The 13,507-nt window shown below is 52.8% G+C and overlaps 1 protein-coding gene across 5 annotated transcripts; it reads left to right on the top strand.

Annotated features, from left to right (window-relative positions):
- The first annotated feature begins 2,032 nt into the window (after positions 1-2,032).
- IRF5 (interferon regulatory factor 5) lies at positions 2,033-13,258 on the top strand. 5 transcript variants are annotated; one of them, XM_079149800.1, is made up of 9 exons: positions 2,033-2,168; positions 6,883-7,088; positions 9,936-10,125; positions 10,476-10,531; positions 10,940-10,973; positions 11,153-11,422; positions 11,660-12,052; positions 12,143-12,261; positions 12,469-13,258. In XM_079149800.1, the coding sequence occupies exons 1-9, from the start codon at positions 2,126-2,128 to the stop codon at positions 12,712-12,714; spliced, it is 1,557 nt and encodes a 518-aa protein (XP_079005926.1). In that variant the 5' UTR covers positions 2,033-2,125; the 3' UTR covers positions 12,715-13,258. The 5 variants fall into 5 exon arrangements, with proteins under 5 accessions (XP_079005926.1, XP_079005927.1, XP_079005928.1 ...); XM_079149801.1 differs by lacking the exon at positions 2,033-2,168 and adding an exon at positions 2,243-2,461; XM_079149802.1 differs by lacking the exon at positions 2,033-2,168 and adding an exon at positions 2,502-2,634.
- The last annotated feature ends 249 nt before the right edge of the window (positions 13,259-13,507 follow it).

Here is a 13,507-nt window from a genome sequence, read left to right as displayed (position 1 = left end):
TAATGACAGCTACCACTTACGCAGGCCTGTGTGAAGGGGGCTGGCCCAGAGGTGGGGGGAGTCTTGTCCAGTTGCCTCTGGGCTTTTATCTTCCTTCCCTGCCATTCACAGCGGGTTTCTTTCAGTTCCCTCTGGTGACGTGGCTTCCCCTGCCCCTTCCTGCCTCTGCTCACACACAATGGCTTCTACCCACGCAGTGGAGGGACCCTCTTACCACATGCTCAGTCTGTGACGTGCTGCCCCAGCCAGAGGAAGTGGGCACAGGGTCATCTTGCTGTCTTAGGCATCTGGACAAAACTGCTCAGGCTCCTGGGGCTGTGAGACCATCCTCCCTGTGGCCGAGTGCTCCGTCCCACCAGGGGGAACTGAGATTGGTCACTTATGGGCTGGGTGCAGCCACACTTCCCCTTTGCTCATGCTTCCACCCACAAGACCACCAGGGACCCTAGTTCTTGGAAGAGCCAGAGTGCTGTTGTCTACACAAAGACTGCCCTTGCTCCTTCCCTGTGCCCATCTCTGGCCCAGGGTGGTTCTCGGCTCAGGATCTCCCTGTGGAGGGAAGTTAGGGTCCTAACCTCATGCCCATGCTCAGCCCACTGATGCCATCTTCCTTTTAGAGACAGGGAATGAGATATCAAGGCCTGCCTAAGGTCAAGTAGTTTGAACACAGCACACCTGGAAGCAAGGTGACACACACAGACCCTGCTGGTTCTGGATGGAGCTCAGAGACTCTAGGGTGGAGGTCTCACTTGAGCAAAGTGGACAATGGGAGGGGACACCAGGTGTGGACTCTACAGTCTTATGATCCTCTGACTATGTGGAAGTTGGGAAGTTGGTATTTGATAACAAAAGAAGGTTCTTCTTGATTATGGTTTCAGATAGTTTTTCTGGATCAATGTAGAATATTTTTCTACTAAGCATAGCTTACCTTCAATGAAGAGGATTATTGTTTTGTGGAGGAACATTTTCAATTAAATTGCATTTTTGTTTTATAAAGAAAAAAAATGATGGAGCCATTCACATTTTCCCCATCCACACTTTAAACTTTTTAAAAATACATAAATCTTTTTACACACTTTAAATTTTGAGAAAATGCTAGGCAGACACAAATAATAAAATACAAGCCGGGTGCAGTGGCACACACTTGTAATACCAGGGGCTCAGGAGCCAGAGGCAGGAGGATCACAAGTTCAAAACCAGTCTCAGAAACTTAGCAAAGCCCTAAGCAATTTAGCGAGACCCTGTCCCTAAATAAAATATAAAAAAGTCTGGAAATGTGGCTCAGTGGTTAAGTGCTCCTGGATTCCATCCCCCTTGCAAAAAAAAAAAAAAAAAAAAAAAAAAAAAAAGACATATACATATATTTCCATTTTACCCCGACAAGGCTATAAAAGGGGAGAGGGAGAAAAATACAGAACAGAAGTAAAAAGATATGGAGTCTTTTTACTTGTTAAAGACCAACCAGGTATTCCTCAAGAGCCAGCAGAGAGGGGAGGTCAAAGTTCTCCAGCTATACTACTTCATTTGTTACAAATACAAGGCTCTAAATTTTAAAGGGCAAAAAGTATTATCTAGAACTTTCATATTTTATTTGTTATCTAAAAATTAAACAATTTACTTTGAACTTGCCTTCATTAAAAATAGTTTTAAGCTGGGAGTGGTGGTGTTACCTGTAATCCTAGCTATTTGGGAGACTGTAGAGGATCTCTTGAGCCCAGCTGGACCCAACCTGGGCAACACAGCAAGACTTTAAGAAAAAAAAAAAAAAAAAAGTTTAAAATTACTACAGGGTTGAGAAAGTATTCATCAGTGGTAAAGCTCTTTCCTAGCATGCATATCCCAAGTACAAAAATTAATCAAAGTAAAAATAAAAACTACTATAGAAAACAACAATGAAAAGACAGGAGTGACCCCTGATTAGAGTGGATATCAGACATTAAAATCACCAGCAGACAGAGGAGGACCTTCCAAGTTCTGGAACCCGGCCTAGGAGGGGAAATCAGGCGGAATTCCTAAGGAAGGAGATGCTGACAGGAAATCTGAAGAAGAATGGGATTTAGCAAGCGAGGAATGTTCCAGAAGGAACAGAATATGTGAAAGTTGAGGCTGGCAGCGAGGCCCATTTATGGAACCAAAACAACGTTCAGAATGGCAAACCAATGGTAAAGGTAGCAGTGAAAGAAGAGGCGGGTCTGGAGCTGGTGGCACTGACACTAGGAGGACCAAAGCAGGAGAGAGAGGAGCTGGGGCGAGGGAGGTGTAGGTTGAAGATGAGAAACGGAGAATGGCCCAGGGATCCTCCCCTGCAAGCCTGGGGGTCGGGGTCCAGGGCTAGGGCCACGCTACCAAGGGGCGCCATCGGGCATTGGGGAGGCTATCTGCGGCCTCAGGCGCCCTGGTATGTGGCGCCAGTGACAACCTGTGTGCAGCCGATCTCCGGCTCCTGGAGGGCGCGGGCCGGGTAAGCCCTGTGTCCCCGAGCATTGCGGCAGGTGCGGGGACTGTCGGTTGACTGTCTTGCGGTTCCAGATTCCTGAAGGAGCCCAGTGGCTGATCCAGGGAACCGCGCTGCCTGGAGTTTCCCCCACGGCGCTGGGCCTGGCCGGGTGCTCGGCGCAGGTCCGCGGTCGCCGGGTCAGTGCGGGGGCTCGGGGTGGTTCCGGGGGGCGGGGCGCTGCCCGCTCACCGAGGCTCTGCAGCGGCGGCCCAGGGGCGGGGGCGGCGCGATGCGGAAGTGCCAGGCTGGCTCATCCACCCGCGGGAGGCGCAGCTCCAGAAGCGCGCAGCTGGGCCCCGCCGCCCGGCCGGTGCTCGTGGGCACAGCCGAGCCGGCTCACCGCAGGCAGGTAGGTCTCGGCCGCAGCGCTCTCTCTACGCGCCGCCGCCCCGCGCACCCTGAGCGCAGTGAGAGCGGTACCGTGTCGCTGCCAATCCACTTCCCCGGCTTCAACTATGGCTGGCACCTCCGGGACACCTGCCGGGAGGGCGGGTGAGGTTCGCGTCCAGCTCCTCCTGGTGCCGGAGCTCGGGTGGGCACCTACTGCAGGGCGCGCCCGGTCGGCCTCCAAGGTGCCTCCCACGTCTGGATCAGCTTGGGTGTTGGGCACTGGCTGCCATTGTCCCGGGGAGAGCCCCAAGGCTTGAGCGGAGAAGTAGGCACCGCTTTCGAGGGCGCCAGCTCTGTGGCGTCTCTCGCTTCGTTTCGCCATTGCCAAGGAGTGGGAGCACCCTGGCGCCTGGCAGGAGTGTAACAGGGGCCACCGTGGAGCGGCACCCCGACCCCAAGCCCCACCCCATGAACCCTTCCGGCGCGCTCCTCATCCCTCTTCCTCGGCCATCACTCGCCCTTTCGGGTAAAAAGTCACCCACCCAGGCTCTTAAAACCAATGACAGGCATTTGTCGGTATAGAGTTTGGGAGAAGATGGTGTCAGATGGAGTTGTCATCAGTCCTTTGACTTGAGGCTCAGAAAGTAGACTCTGACCCCCTCTAGCAGCGGGGCAGTTCTTTATGACATGTCCCGAACTTAAGAAAGAAACGAGTCTAAAAGTGGAGGGAAAGTGAGACAAGTGTGACCGGGGTACGGGGAGGAGATGGCGAGGACCTGAGCCGGCCCCCCAACCCCGCGGTAGTCTCCTGATCTCCGGGAGGGGCCGGAGCGGGTACTCAGGAGTGGGGGGTGGGACTAGGGGACTTTCCTGGCACCGCAGGGCGTGGAAAGAGCGGGGGCACCACCGGCTGGAGGAGGTACAGCGGGTACTTTGGTGTACAGCGGCGCTGTGGGCTGCCCCGGGGGCGCAGCTGGTCTGCCCTGCACCCAGTCTGCGGGGGAAGTCGCGAGAGCCAGGCCTGGCTGGAACTCCAGAGCGGTCATAAGTGAGCAAGACCAGGAAGGAGGTGGTCTTGGCGGACGAAGGACGCTGGAGGTCGGCAGGGGAGAGCCTTGGGGCAGAGGCAGAGTCTCAGTCCCCGCCCCTTAGCTCTCAGGCCTGGGGCTCTGGGAGCCGGAGGATCCCGGCTAGTGACTGGGGAATCGGTGGGAAATCACCCCTTCTAACCCAAAGACCTTAAATTGGGGTTTCCCCTGGAACCCTGGCCTTCCCCCAACCCTTCCTGCCGCACCTGCTGCCCCGGAGTCTCAGCCTATTTGCACTTGAAGGGGGGCCGGGTCCAGGGTGTGTGGGCTCACCTGGAGAGAGCGGACTTCCTGGGTTCCCCCTGCTGAGGGAACCTTTGCCTTCTCCCTGAGTTGAGTGTGGAGTTTGCAAGGAGGCATGTGAACCAGACAACCTCAGGAGGCAGCAGGGGGACCAGCTGTTCTGCCAACTACTACAACCAGGACTGCTGGCTTCCTCCCCTGCAACTCCCTGGTGCCTGCGTGTACCCCCCTGCTCAAGTGGCCTCTCTTGGGTCTTCAGCAGGGCCCTGGGGTGGGCTGTGGGGTCTCTCCACCCCAGCAGAGTCTTCAGGGCTGCCTACTTCTGGGGGCTTCCTCAGGACTTCAGCAGCCACACCCCTTTGGACATTTCCTTGGAAGACATTGGAGGAACTTTCTGGTTTACCCTCCTTTCCAAGGCTCAAATCCATAAACATAGGTCTGGGGGCTGCATAAATTTCACCTCAAGCCTTCAGACCCACCACAAGGCAGATGTATTCAGACACTGGAAATCGGAGCTCACAGGCATTGGAAGATCTGAATCAGATCTCAGCCCACTGTGGGGCAGGGGGAAACTTCTGGGGAGATGTATGCTGAGCCTGATCCAGTTCAGGGAAAAGGACCTCATGGACCTGACAGCTGTCAGAACCTCTTGAGTTCTGATGGACAGACCTTCTTAGCTATGGTGGAGCTTATTGTGGAAGCCCTTTCTCCATACCCTGTGCCTAGACCACTTTAAGGGACTGCAGCTTTCTGACACTGAGGCCAGACTAATACTTTCAAAACCTTGCTCTGAATTAGTGTTGGGTTGAGCCGGATGGCAGGACTCACCCCTGGCTGCTCCTTGGCCCCAGCAACAGAGGGCAAAGGTGGTCTTTCTGGTCTTCCAGCGAAACCATTCCTGACCAGCTGCAGACCTGACCATGCATGTGGGGGTCAACAGGGTAACTTGCCCACGAACTTGGCATCAGAGCAGAATTGCCTGCTGTTGGTCACAGTTACCCCTCCATTCTAGGACCAGGGCCTCTGGGGCTACCAATAAAAACAGGGGCGAGTGAAGCTACCCTGCACTGAGGATCACACCAAATATGCTGTGATCGTCTCCTGGCTTGGGAGGTGGGGAAAAGGCTAGGGAGGGGTGGTTGGAAATTTGGTCTTGGGGACCCACTTATAAGTTTTCTCTGCATCCCCTCCCTCCCTCAGGGCAGAGTGAGTCAGGTGTCTGAGATGTCCCATCAGACCACTTTCATTTCCCTTGGGGCTGGGTGGAGGCTGATATAGAAAGAGGAACTGAGCCACAGTCTTCTGAGGCCTTAGGGGAAGGGCTGGGAGCCTTCCTATCCTCCCTATCCTGGTCTGTCCTAACTCTGCATGGGTCCCTCCTAGCTGAGCTGGGTACTGCCCTGAAGCCTGCAGAAAGACACTCTGGCAGCCTCAAGACAGCATGCAGCTGCTGCAACCCAAAACAGTGCTCAGATGAGAACTTCAGGGGAAACTGAGGCTCTGTACCACAAGGCCCAAGCAGCCTGGAATGCCAAAGGGTCCAGTTCAGCCCTTCATTTCTTACTTGCTGAGCGGCGTTCCCCTCTGAGGACCCATTGATATGATGGTTCTATCCTTTTGGTTTCTGACCCTAGGGTTACAGAGTTAGGGAATGGGGGCCAGGGAAGGAAAAAAACTGCCCAGGAGTGGCGAGGGGCAGGAAGAGGCTCCAGACTGTGAAGAGTTTCAGGTTCTGGGTTTGGAGAGGTATGGGCAGGTGGAGGGGAGGGTGTAGGGCCTCATGTGTCCTGCTGACATGACTCCAGTGAGGCAAAGATGGGACCCAGGTAGAGATTCACTCCCCGTGGGGAACTGTGAGATCTTGACTTTGTACTTCCTGTATCTGTGTGCAGCACAAGCCTGCACACCCAAGGGACTTCCTAAATACTGAACAAATGTGTGTCCAGTGGAAGAAGGGGCAGGAAGCAGCAATGGATGACTTTCGAGGGGAAGATGGAAGCTTTGTGGCCACCATCCTTTCTGGAGGTAGATAGAGCAGGTTGATGGGATTTCTCTGAAGAGACCAGGGTGAGGGGATCCTTCATCCCTGAGGAAAGCCAAGGGAGAACAGATGTTCTAAGAACTAGGTGTGGAAATCTTTCTTCCATTCATATGTTCTACTTTTGTCTAAGGCCAGATTTCCTAGAAACCTGGGACAGAACTCTTGTTTAGAGGATTGGTTGAGGGGCTTCCTAGAGGAAAGAGGGTGAGAACAGGGAGGGGGAGCAGCTGGGCAGGGTGGAATGGGTCAGTCATGGTGGAAACAGCTAGATCTTATGGGAGCACTCACACCTGTTGGCCCACCTGGAAGCAAGGGAGCCAGGCTTTGCCCCAGGTGTCAGACAGCTGTTGACTGTGGAATGAGGGGTGGCCTAACCTGTGGGCTGACGGCCAAGGGGCAGCTAGGTACCCTTAGCAGTTGGAGAAGGGAAGCCCCGGCTGGGTACAGAGTGTCTGGTGAGGGTGCCCACAGCATCCCCTAGCATGGAAATCACTTCCTTCCCTTCCCTCCCGACACAAAGCACAGACTCAGTGACCCTGTGACAAGAAAGCTGAGGGTTGGAAAGGAGAATTGGCCTTACACACCTAGATGGACTGGAGAGACTATTCCTCCAGGCTTCCCACACCTGGGGCAGGGAGTGTCCAGCTGCTGATCTGCTGAGCTCCCCTTGCTTTCTCCTGCAGACCCCTTTGCCATGAACCAGCCGGCCCCTGGGGCTCCCCCACCGCCCCGCCGGGTGAGGCTGAAGCCCTGGCTGGTGGCCCAGGTGAACAGTTGCCAGTACCCAGGGCTTCAATGGGTCAACGGGGAAAGGAAATTCTTCTACATCCCCTGGCGCCATGCCACAAGGCATGGCCCTAGCCAGGACGGAGACAACACCATCTTCAAGGTAAGGGTTGGACAGGATGCTGCCTGGACCTCCAAAGCCACCACAACCCCTAGGAAAGGGGCACACACACACACACACACACACACACACACACACACACACACACGGCTGGCTAGTCTCCCAGCTGCCTTGCCAAGTTGACATCAGGCCTAGACTAAGAGGACACAGGAGCTGGCATAATGACACATGCCTGTAATCCTAGCAACTTGGGAGGCTGAGGCAGAAGAATCCCAAGTCTGAGGTCAGCCTGGGCAACTAGGGAGACCCTGTCTCAAAATAAAAAATATAAAAGAGCTGGGGATGAAGCTCAGTGTGAGGGTGCTCCTGGGTCCAATCCCCAGTACCACAAGAAAAAAAGAGGAGATCACATGGGAACATAGCCATAGGGTTACCTTTTTTAACCTGCACCCCAGAGCAAGATTGGAACTAAAAGTCCTTGGGAGATCCTCTAGTGACTTCTACCTACCCCTGGTTCTTGCCTCATACCCATTACCCAGGAGCACACATTCGGTAATAAATAGAATAAAGGAAGTTTCCCATTCCGCCATAATCCTAATGCTAGGAAGTCCCCTTTATCATAGTTTTATAATAGAAAATATAATTGCTGATATTTTCAGTTTTATGTGTGTATTGGAATGCAAGATTAGAATCAAGTCATACATTGTGTTATCACTTACATATCTTTTTTTCTTTCTTTTTATTTTATTTTACTTTGGTGGTATTGGGAATTTAACCGAGGCTTCAGGTGTGCTAGGCAAGTGTTCTACCACTGAGCTCTATCCCCCCAAAAGAATTCTGTTTTGAGACAGGATTTGGCCTTTGCCAAGGCTGACCTTGACTTGCAATGTTCATTCAGCCCCTGGAGTAGCTGGTATCATAGGCATGGGTCAGAGCGCCCAGTACCTGGACCATTTTCACCCAACATCAGAGCCAGTTTTCCTTTCCAAAATATACCCACATCACTTGTAGTGACTATTGAATATTCCTCTGGAAGGATTTAGCACACAACCCCAATTTTTGAACTCTGCAGGCTGCTTTTCGTGAGTGTTCCAGTGTTGAAAACCACATTGTCACTTAGACTCTCTTAAGTCCTACCCTTTAAATGGTTTCTCTGGGGATAGTTCCTGGAGCTAAAAATAGCTGGGCCAAAGAGAATGCTTATTTTTAAAACTTTGAGTACATGTTTCTTAGTATTTGCACAAAATCTTATCTTTTCAGAGTTCTTTTTCAAATCCATTTCTTATTTTTCACATAATTCAAGAAAATGAAAATGGTGTAAAATGGTTTACAGCAAAGTCTCCCTTGCAGCCCTATCCCCAGCTATCCACTCACCTCCCTAGAGAACGTAGTGTCATCGATTCTTCGGTTTGCTTGTTTGGGTTTTTTTGTTGTTGCTATTGTTGATTTGTTTAGTTTGGTTTTTTCGCACCAGGAATTGAACCCAGGGGCGCTGAACCGCTGAGCCACATCCCCAGCCCTTTTTTTGTATTTTACTTAGAGACTGGGTCTCGATAAGTTGCTTAGGACCTGCTAAGATGCTGAGGCTGGTTTTGAACTTGTGATCCTCCTGCTTCAGCCTCAGATTCTTCTTTCCTGAGAGATTTCTATGCATATACAAGCCAAAAAACCACCTATCCTTCCCCAAATTTTCATAAAAATGCCAGAGGTATTCATACTGTTTGCACTTCATATTTCTTTAAGATCAAGTTAGTGTATAAAAAGGTCCCTTCTTTCTTCTCCTGTATATTCAGTTCTATGAGCTGTTCATAATTAATCAGTCCCTTGCTATGCTATGAACATTGTATATTATGGATCATTTGCTTTTACAAATAGTGCTACAGTGACTAAGCTGTATGTATAAAATTTTGTGTGGATGCCTCTTATCTCTTATAGTCTTTATAATTCTTTTTCTTTTTTTTTTTTTTTTTTTTTTTGTACCTGGGATTGAACCCAGGGGCACTTAGCCACCGAGCTGCATCCTCAGCCCTTTTTATTTATTTATTTATTCTTGAGACAGGGTCTTGTTAAATTGCACAGAGCCTTGCTAAGTTGCTGAGGCTGGTTTTGAACTTGTGATCCTCCTGTCTCAGTCTCCTGAGCCCCTGGGATTACAGGCATGCACCTGTGCCTATCTAGTCTATATAATTCTGTAGAAGCCCAGTTGCTGGGTTAGAGTAGAAATATTTGTAATCCTGATGTCACCAAATTGCCATCTGAAGTAATAATGGCTGCTGGGGGTGTAGTTCAGTGATAGACCTTAGCAAGCCTCCTCAGCAGCATCCTCAGCAGCAGCAGCATCCTCAGCAGCAGCAGCATCCTCAGCAGCAGCAGCATACCAATAGCTGAAGCGCACCCTTCCCATTCTATACAAGGCACGGTTTTGAGTACTTTATGGGCACTGACCTCTGGAGCCTTCACTGACATCCCGTGAGTAGGTATTGTGAGAAGGAGGGTGAAGCAAAGAGGCAGAGTGACATGGCCTGGCATGCAGCTGGCAGGTGGCACATTCTGGTTTCAATGCCAGCCTGGCTCTAGGTTATGTGCCCATATCCACCATGCAACTTTGTCCTCTGTAGAGACTGTACCTGTTTGCCCTGCCAGGAGCAGTGACTCATGGATGCCTCTTAAAGCTTGTGGGATTCGTTGAGCTTGTTGGAACCCCAAGAGCTGGAGAAGGACTTTTGCATATCCGCCTTTTGCAGATGAGACCCTCTGTTCAGCAAGGCTCAGCCTGTGGCTGCAGGTCTCAGCAATGACTCCTATAGGACAGCAGGGGCGAGAAAAGGACAGCTGGGGCTTCGAGGGGTGAGGTTCTCTGTAGTCAGCTGTCCTCTCTTCCTATCCCAGGCCTGGGCCAAGGAGACGGGGAAGTATACTGAGGGGGTGGACGAGGCTGATCCAGCCAAGTGGAAGGCCAACCTGCGCTGTGCCCTTAACAAGAGCCGTGACTTCCGCCTCATCTATGATGGGCCCCGGGACATGCCGCCTCAGCCCTACAAGATCTACGAGGTCTGCTCCAATGGCTCTGCTCCGACAGGTACCATGCCTGGTCCTGTATGGACCACCTGGGAGGCTGCGCAGTGACCTCTTGAGCGTACGAAGGCCCAGGGCCCTTCCAGGACATGCTGCGGGGCTTTGCAAGCTTGGAATGGAGTCAGGGCCCCGGATGCTTCTTCCTCACCACTGCCCTTGTTCTGGGCTCTTGGCATCAGGGGAGGAGGTCCCTACCAGGTCACCTCACCTGGTGTTTGGATAACTTTGGGGAGGGCAGAGGGCTTAGCAGGACTTTCAGGAAACCTCTCAGGCTGCCCAAATGGAGCCTGGATGGCCCAACTCCTGCACTGCCACTGACTTCCCTCCTGTCTTTTTCTCTCCCTTGCTGTGCAGAGTCCCAGCCCCCTGAGGATTATAATGTGTGTACAGAAGAAGAGGAGGAAGAAGAGGTGTGTGGGGGCAGGGTAGTGGGGAGGGGCTGCATCCAGCTGCCTGCACTGACCACAGACGGATGAGACAGGCTCTGCTGCCCTGCCCTGCTTCAGGGTTGGGTGGTCCCTTCCTCTGGAGCCCACGGCCCTCTGCAGCTCTTCTCTATCCTCTTGGGGATCTGAAGGATAGGAACAGAGTGCCTACTTTGTCCCTTTCTGGGCTTTGTTGTTACACAGCATGTCGCATTGACTAGTTGACCCTCACGAAGGTTGAACTCTCTTGAGGTAGGGGTCTGGCCTTAACTGAGCTGAAGAGAGGAGGGGACGGCCTTGTTCCTCTCCAGCCTTATTTTCTCAGCATCAGAACAATCTAATAACCTGTTTTCCTTTCTCTCTGCCCCCATTTTGCCCATGTCTTCCCTTTAGCTCCAGAAGATGTTACCAGGCCTGAGCATCACAGGTGGGCCTGGGAGGTGGTATGATTGGGGGTCTAGTGTAAGGAGAAGCGACACGTATCATCAGTACTTGGGAGGGGACTGAAAGGAGGCTGGGGGTTGGCAGGAGTGGGAGCTGGAGGGTCTGGGAAGTGGTTTCTAGAGGTGGCTTTAATGGCTCTTCTGTCCATCCCACTCTCCTTAGAAACAGTGCAGCCTGGCTCCACCATGGCACCCTATTCTTTACCCAAAGAAGATGTCAAGTGGCCACCAACTCTCCAGCCACCTGTGGGGCTGGGTCCCCCAGCTCCAGTCCCCAACTTCCTGGCACCTCCCCATGGCGACTCTGCTGGCTTTGGGCATCTTCTCCCTGGGGTCCTGCCAAACCTGGATCCTGGGCCCCTGGATGCCAACCTGCCCCCTGCAGGAGAGCAACTCTTGCCTGACCTGCTGATCAGCCCCCACATGCTGCCTTGTAAGGAGCCTGGGTGTACTGGGTGTGCGGGGTGGGTGAGTAAGTGCTGGAAGTTGTGGCACAGTTGGCAAGGAAGGTGGAGGATGGTGGGAAAGAGAACAGAAGAATTGTATGCCAGACCCCCTGGAATGGGGGAGGGAGAAAGTGAGAGAGCTGAAGAGGTTGGGCTTGTTACTTGACTGCAGAACAGGAGGTGTGGGGCTCATGGCTGGGGTGGCCTTCCCCTCTGCCCCACAGTGACAGACCTGGAGATCAAGTTCCAGTACCGGGGGCGGCCACCCTGTGCCCTTACCATCAGCAACCCACAAGGCTGCCGGCTCTTCTACAGCCAACTGGAGGCCACCCAAGAGCAGGTGGAACTCTTTGGCCCCGTGAGCCTGGAGCAAGTGCGATTCCCCAGCCCTGAGGACATCCCCAGTGACAAGCAACGCTTCTACACCAACCAGCTGCTCGATGTCCTAGACCGCGGGCTCATCCTCCAGTTGCAGGGACAGGACCTGTATGCCATCCGCCTCTGCCAGTGCAAGGTGTTCTGGAGCGGGCCCTGTGCCACAGCCCATGGTTCAAGCCCCAACCCCATCCAGCGGGAGGTCAAGACCAAGCTCTTCAGCCTGGAGCAGTTTCTCAACGGTGAGACCCCACACTGTGTCCTCCTGGCTGCCTCTCCCCCAGGCCATGGTTCTAGCCTCTGACTGACTAGGGGTCTCGATCTCAATGCAGAGCTGATCCTGTTCCAGAAGGGCCAGACCAATGCCCCACCACCCTTTGAGATCTTCTTCTGTTTTGGGGAAGAGTGGCCTGATCGAAAACCCCGAGAGAAGAAGCTCATTACTGTACAGGTGTGCCCTCCACCCCACTGCCTTGGCTTGAGAACTGGCAGAGACAGGGCTGGGCCCTTGACCCAGGGTGGCAGTCAGGGCTCTCTGGGAAGAACTTGGTTGTCAAGAGATAATCACGGCTTAGGGCTGGAGGAGGCAGTCTACCACTCTCATGCCCAGCAGAATCTGGCAGCCCTGCCACTGTTTTCTCTCTTCTTCGTTCCCCAGGTGGTGCCCGTCGCAGCCCGGTTGCTGCTGGAGATGTTCTCTGGAGAGCTTTCTTGGTCAGCTGACAGCATTCGCCTACAGATCTCAAACCCAGACCTCAAAGACCACATGGTGGAGCAGTTCAAGGAGCTCCATCACATCTGGCAGTCCCAGCAACGGCTGCAGCCTGTGGCCCAGGCCCCTCCTGTGGCAGGCCTTGGTGCTGACCAAGGGCCCTGGCCCATGCACCCAGTCGGCATGCAGTAACAAGGCTGCAAATCCTGGCTGGCCCAGGCTTCCTGTGTGGCTGCGTGGACTGATGAGGCAATGTGGTAGCCCCAGAAGGCCTGGCTGGCTGTAGGGTGCTACCTCTGGGTCTCCTGAATTTGAGTCAAGTACAAAGAAAGGCCTAAGCACCAGGTTCTCCCTGCAAAGCTCTGCTTTAAGGGCTCCATCTTCTTGGGCCTACCTCTGAGTTTGTTCTGGTCTGCTTGGTTTTGAAGAAACTCAGCCAGCAGCTGAGACAGCAGGAAGGGGACACATCCAAACTTGGGGCCTAGTTATGATTGCCCTACTCCACTTTTTTGGAAAAGAGCCAAGAAGTAATGTGGGTCAAGTCCCTCAGCAAGGCCTCTGCTGGGCATGGGCCTGATTTGGGGTTCCTTAGTTTGATTGTTGCTTCCTCTTCTTTCTCCTGAGATGGATATGATGAGCCTTTATGTTGGCAGCTACCCCCTTTTTCAGAGTCTAAGAACCTGGGGTAGAAAATAGAGTTTTATGTATTTTTGGATTAAAAAATGTTAAAAACAGACTGAGATGTTTTACTTTTTCTAGTGTCTGACTTCCATGCTGTTCTTTGGATGCCAGCTGACTTTCTCCCCCCAGCACCTGCCCTTTGGCCCATGCTGGCATGGGATGGTCTGCTTTCCAGTGAGTCAGCTGGGCCTCCACTAAGACTCATTGGACTAGCTTTGCTTTCCAGGAGGAAGCTGCTGAGACAAGTATGTGCAGTCTAAACACCTGTCCCAACCAACTTTCCCTTAAGAAGTGGTGAAAAAGG

The sequence above is a fragment of the Sciurus vulgaris genome (genome assembly GCF_902686455.1).
Source record: "Sciurus vulgaris genome assembly, chromosome: 8".
NCBI lineage: Eukaryota > Metazoa > Chordata > Mammalia > Rodentia > Sciuridae > Sciurus > Sciurus vulgaris.
The sequence above is the reverse complement of the archived record's forward strand: the minus strand, read 5'-3'. Positions and strand labels throughout refer to the sequence as shown.

Bases quoted from the DNA above. Each gene is read 5' to 3' on its own strand.
- IRF5 (XM_079149800.1), top strand. From the start codon at position 2,126: ATGGAACCAAAACAACGTTCAGAATGGCAAACCAATGGTAAAG. The intron at 10,532-10,939 runs GTGTGTGGGGGC...TCTTCCCTTTAG, and splicing joins AAGAAGAGGAGGAAGAAGAG to CTCCAGAAGATGTTACCAGG. The intron at 12,262-12,468 runs GTGTGCCCTCCA...TTCGTTCCCCAG, and splicing joins AGAAGCTCATTACTGTACAG to GTGGTGCCCGTCGCAGCCCG.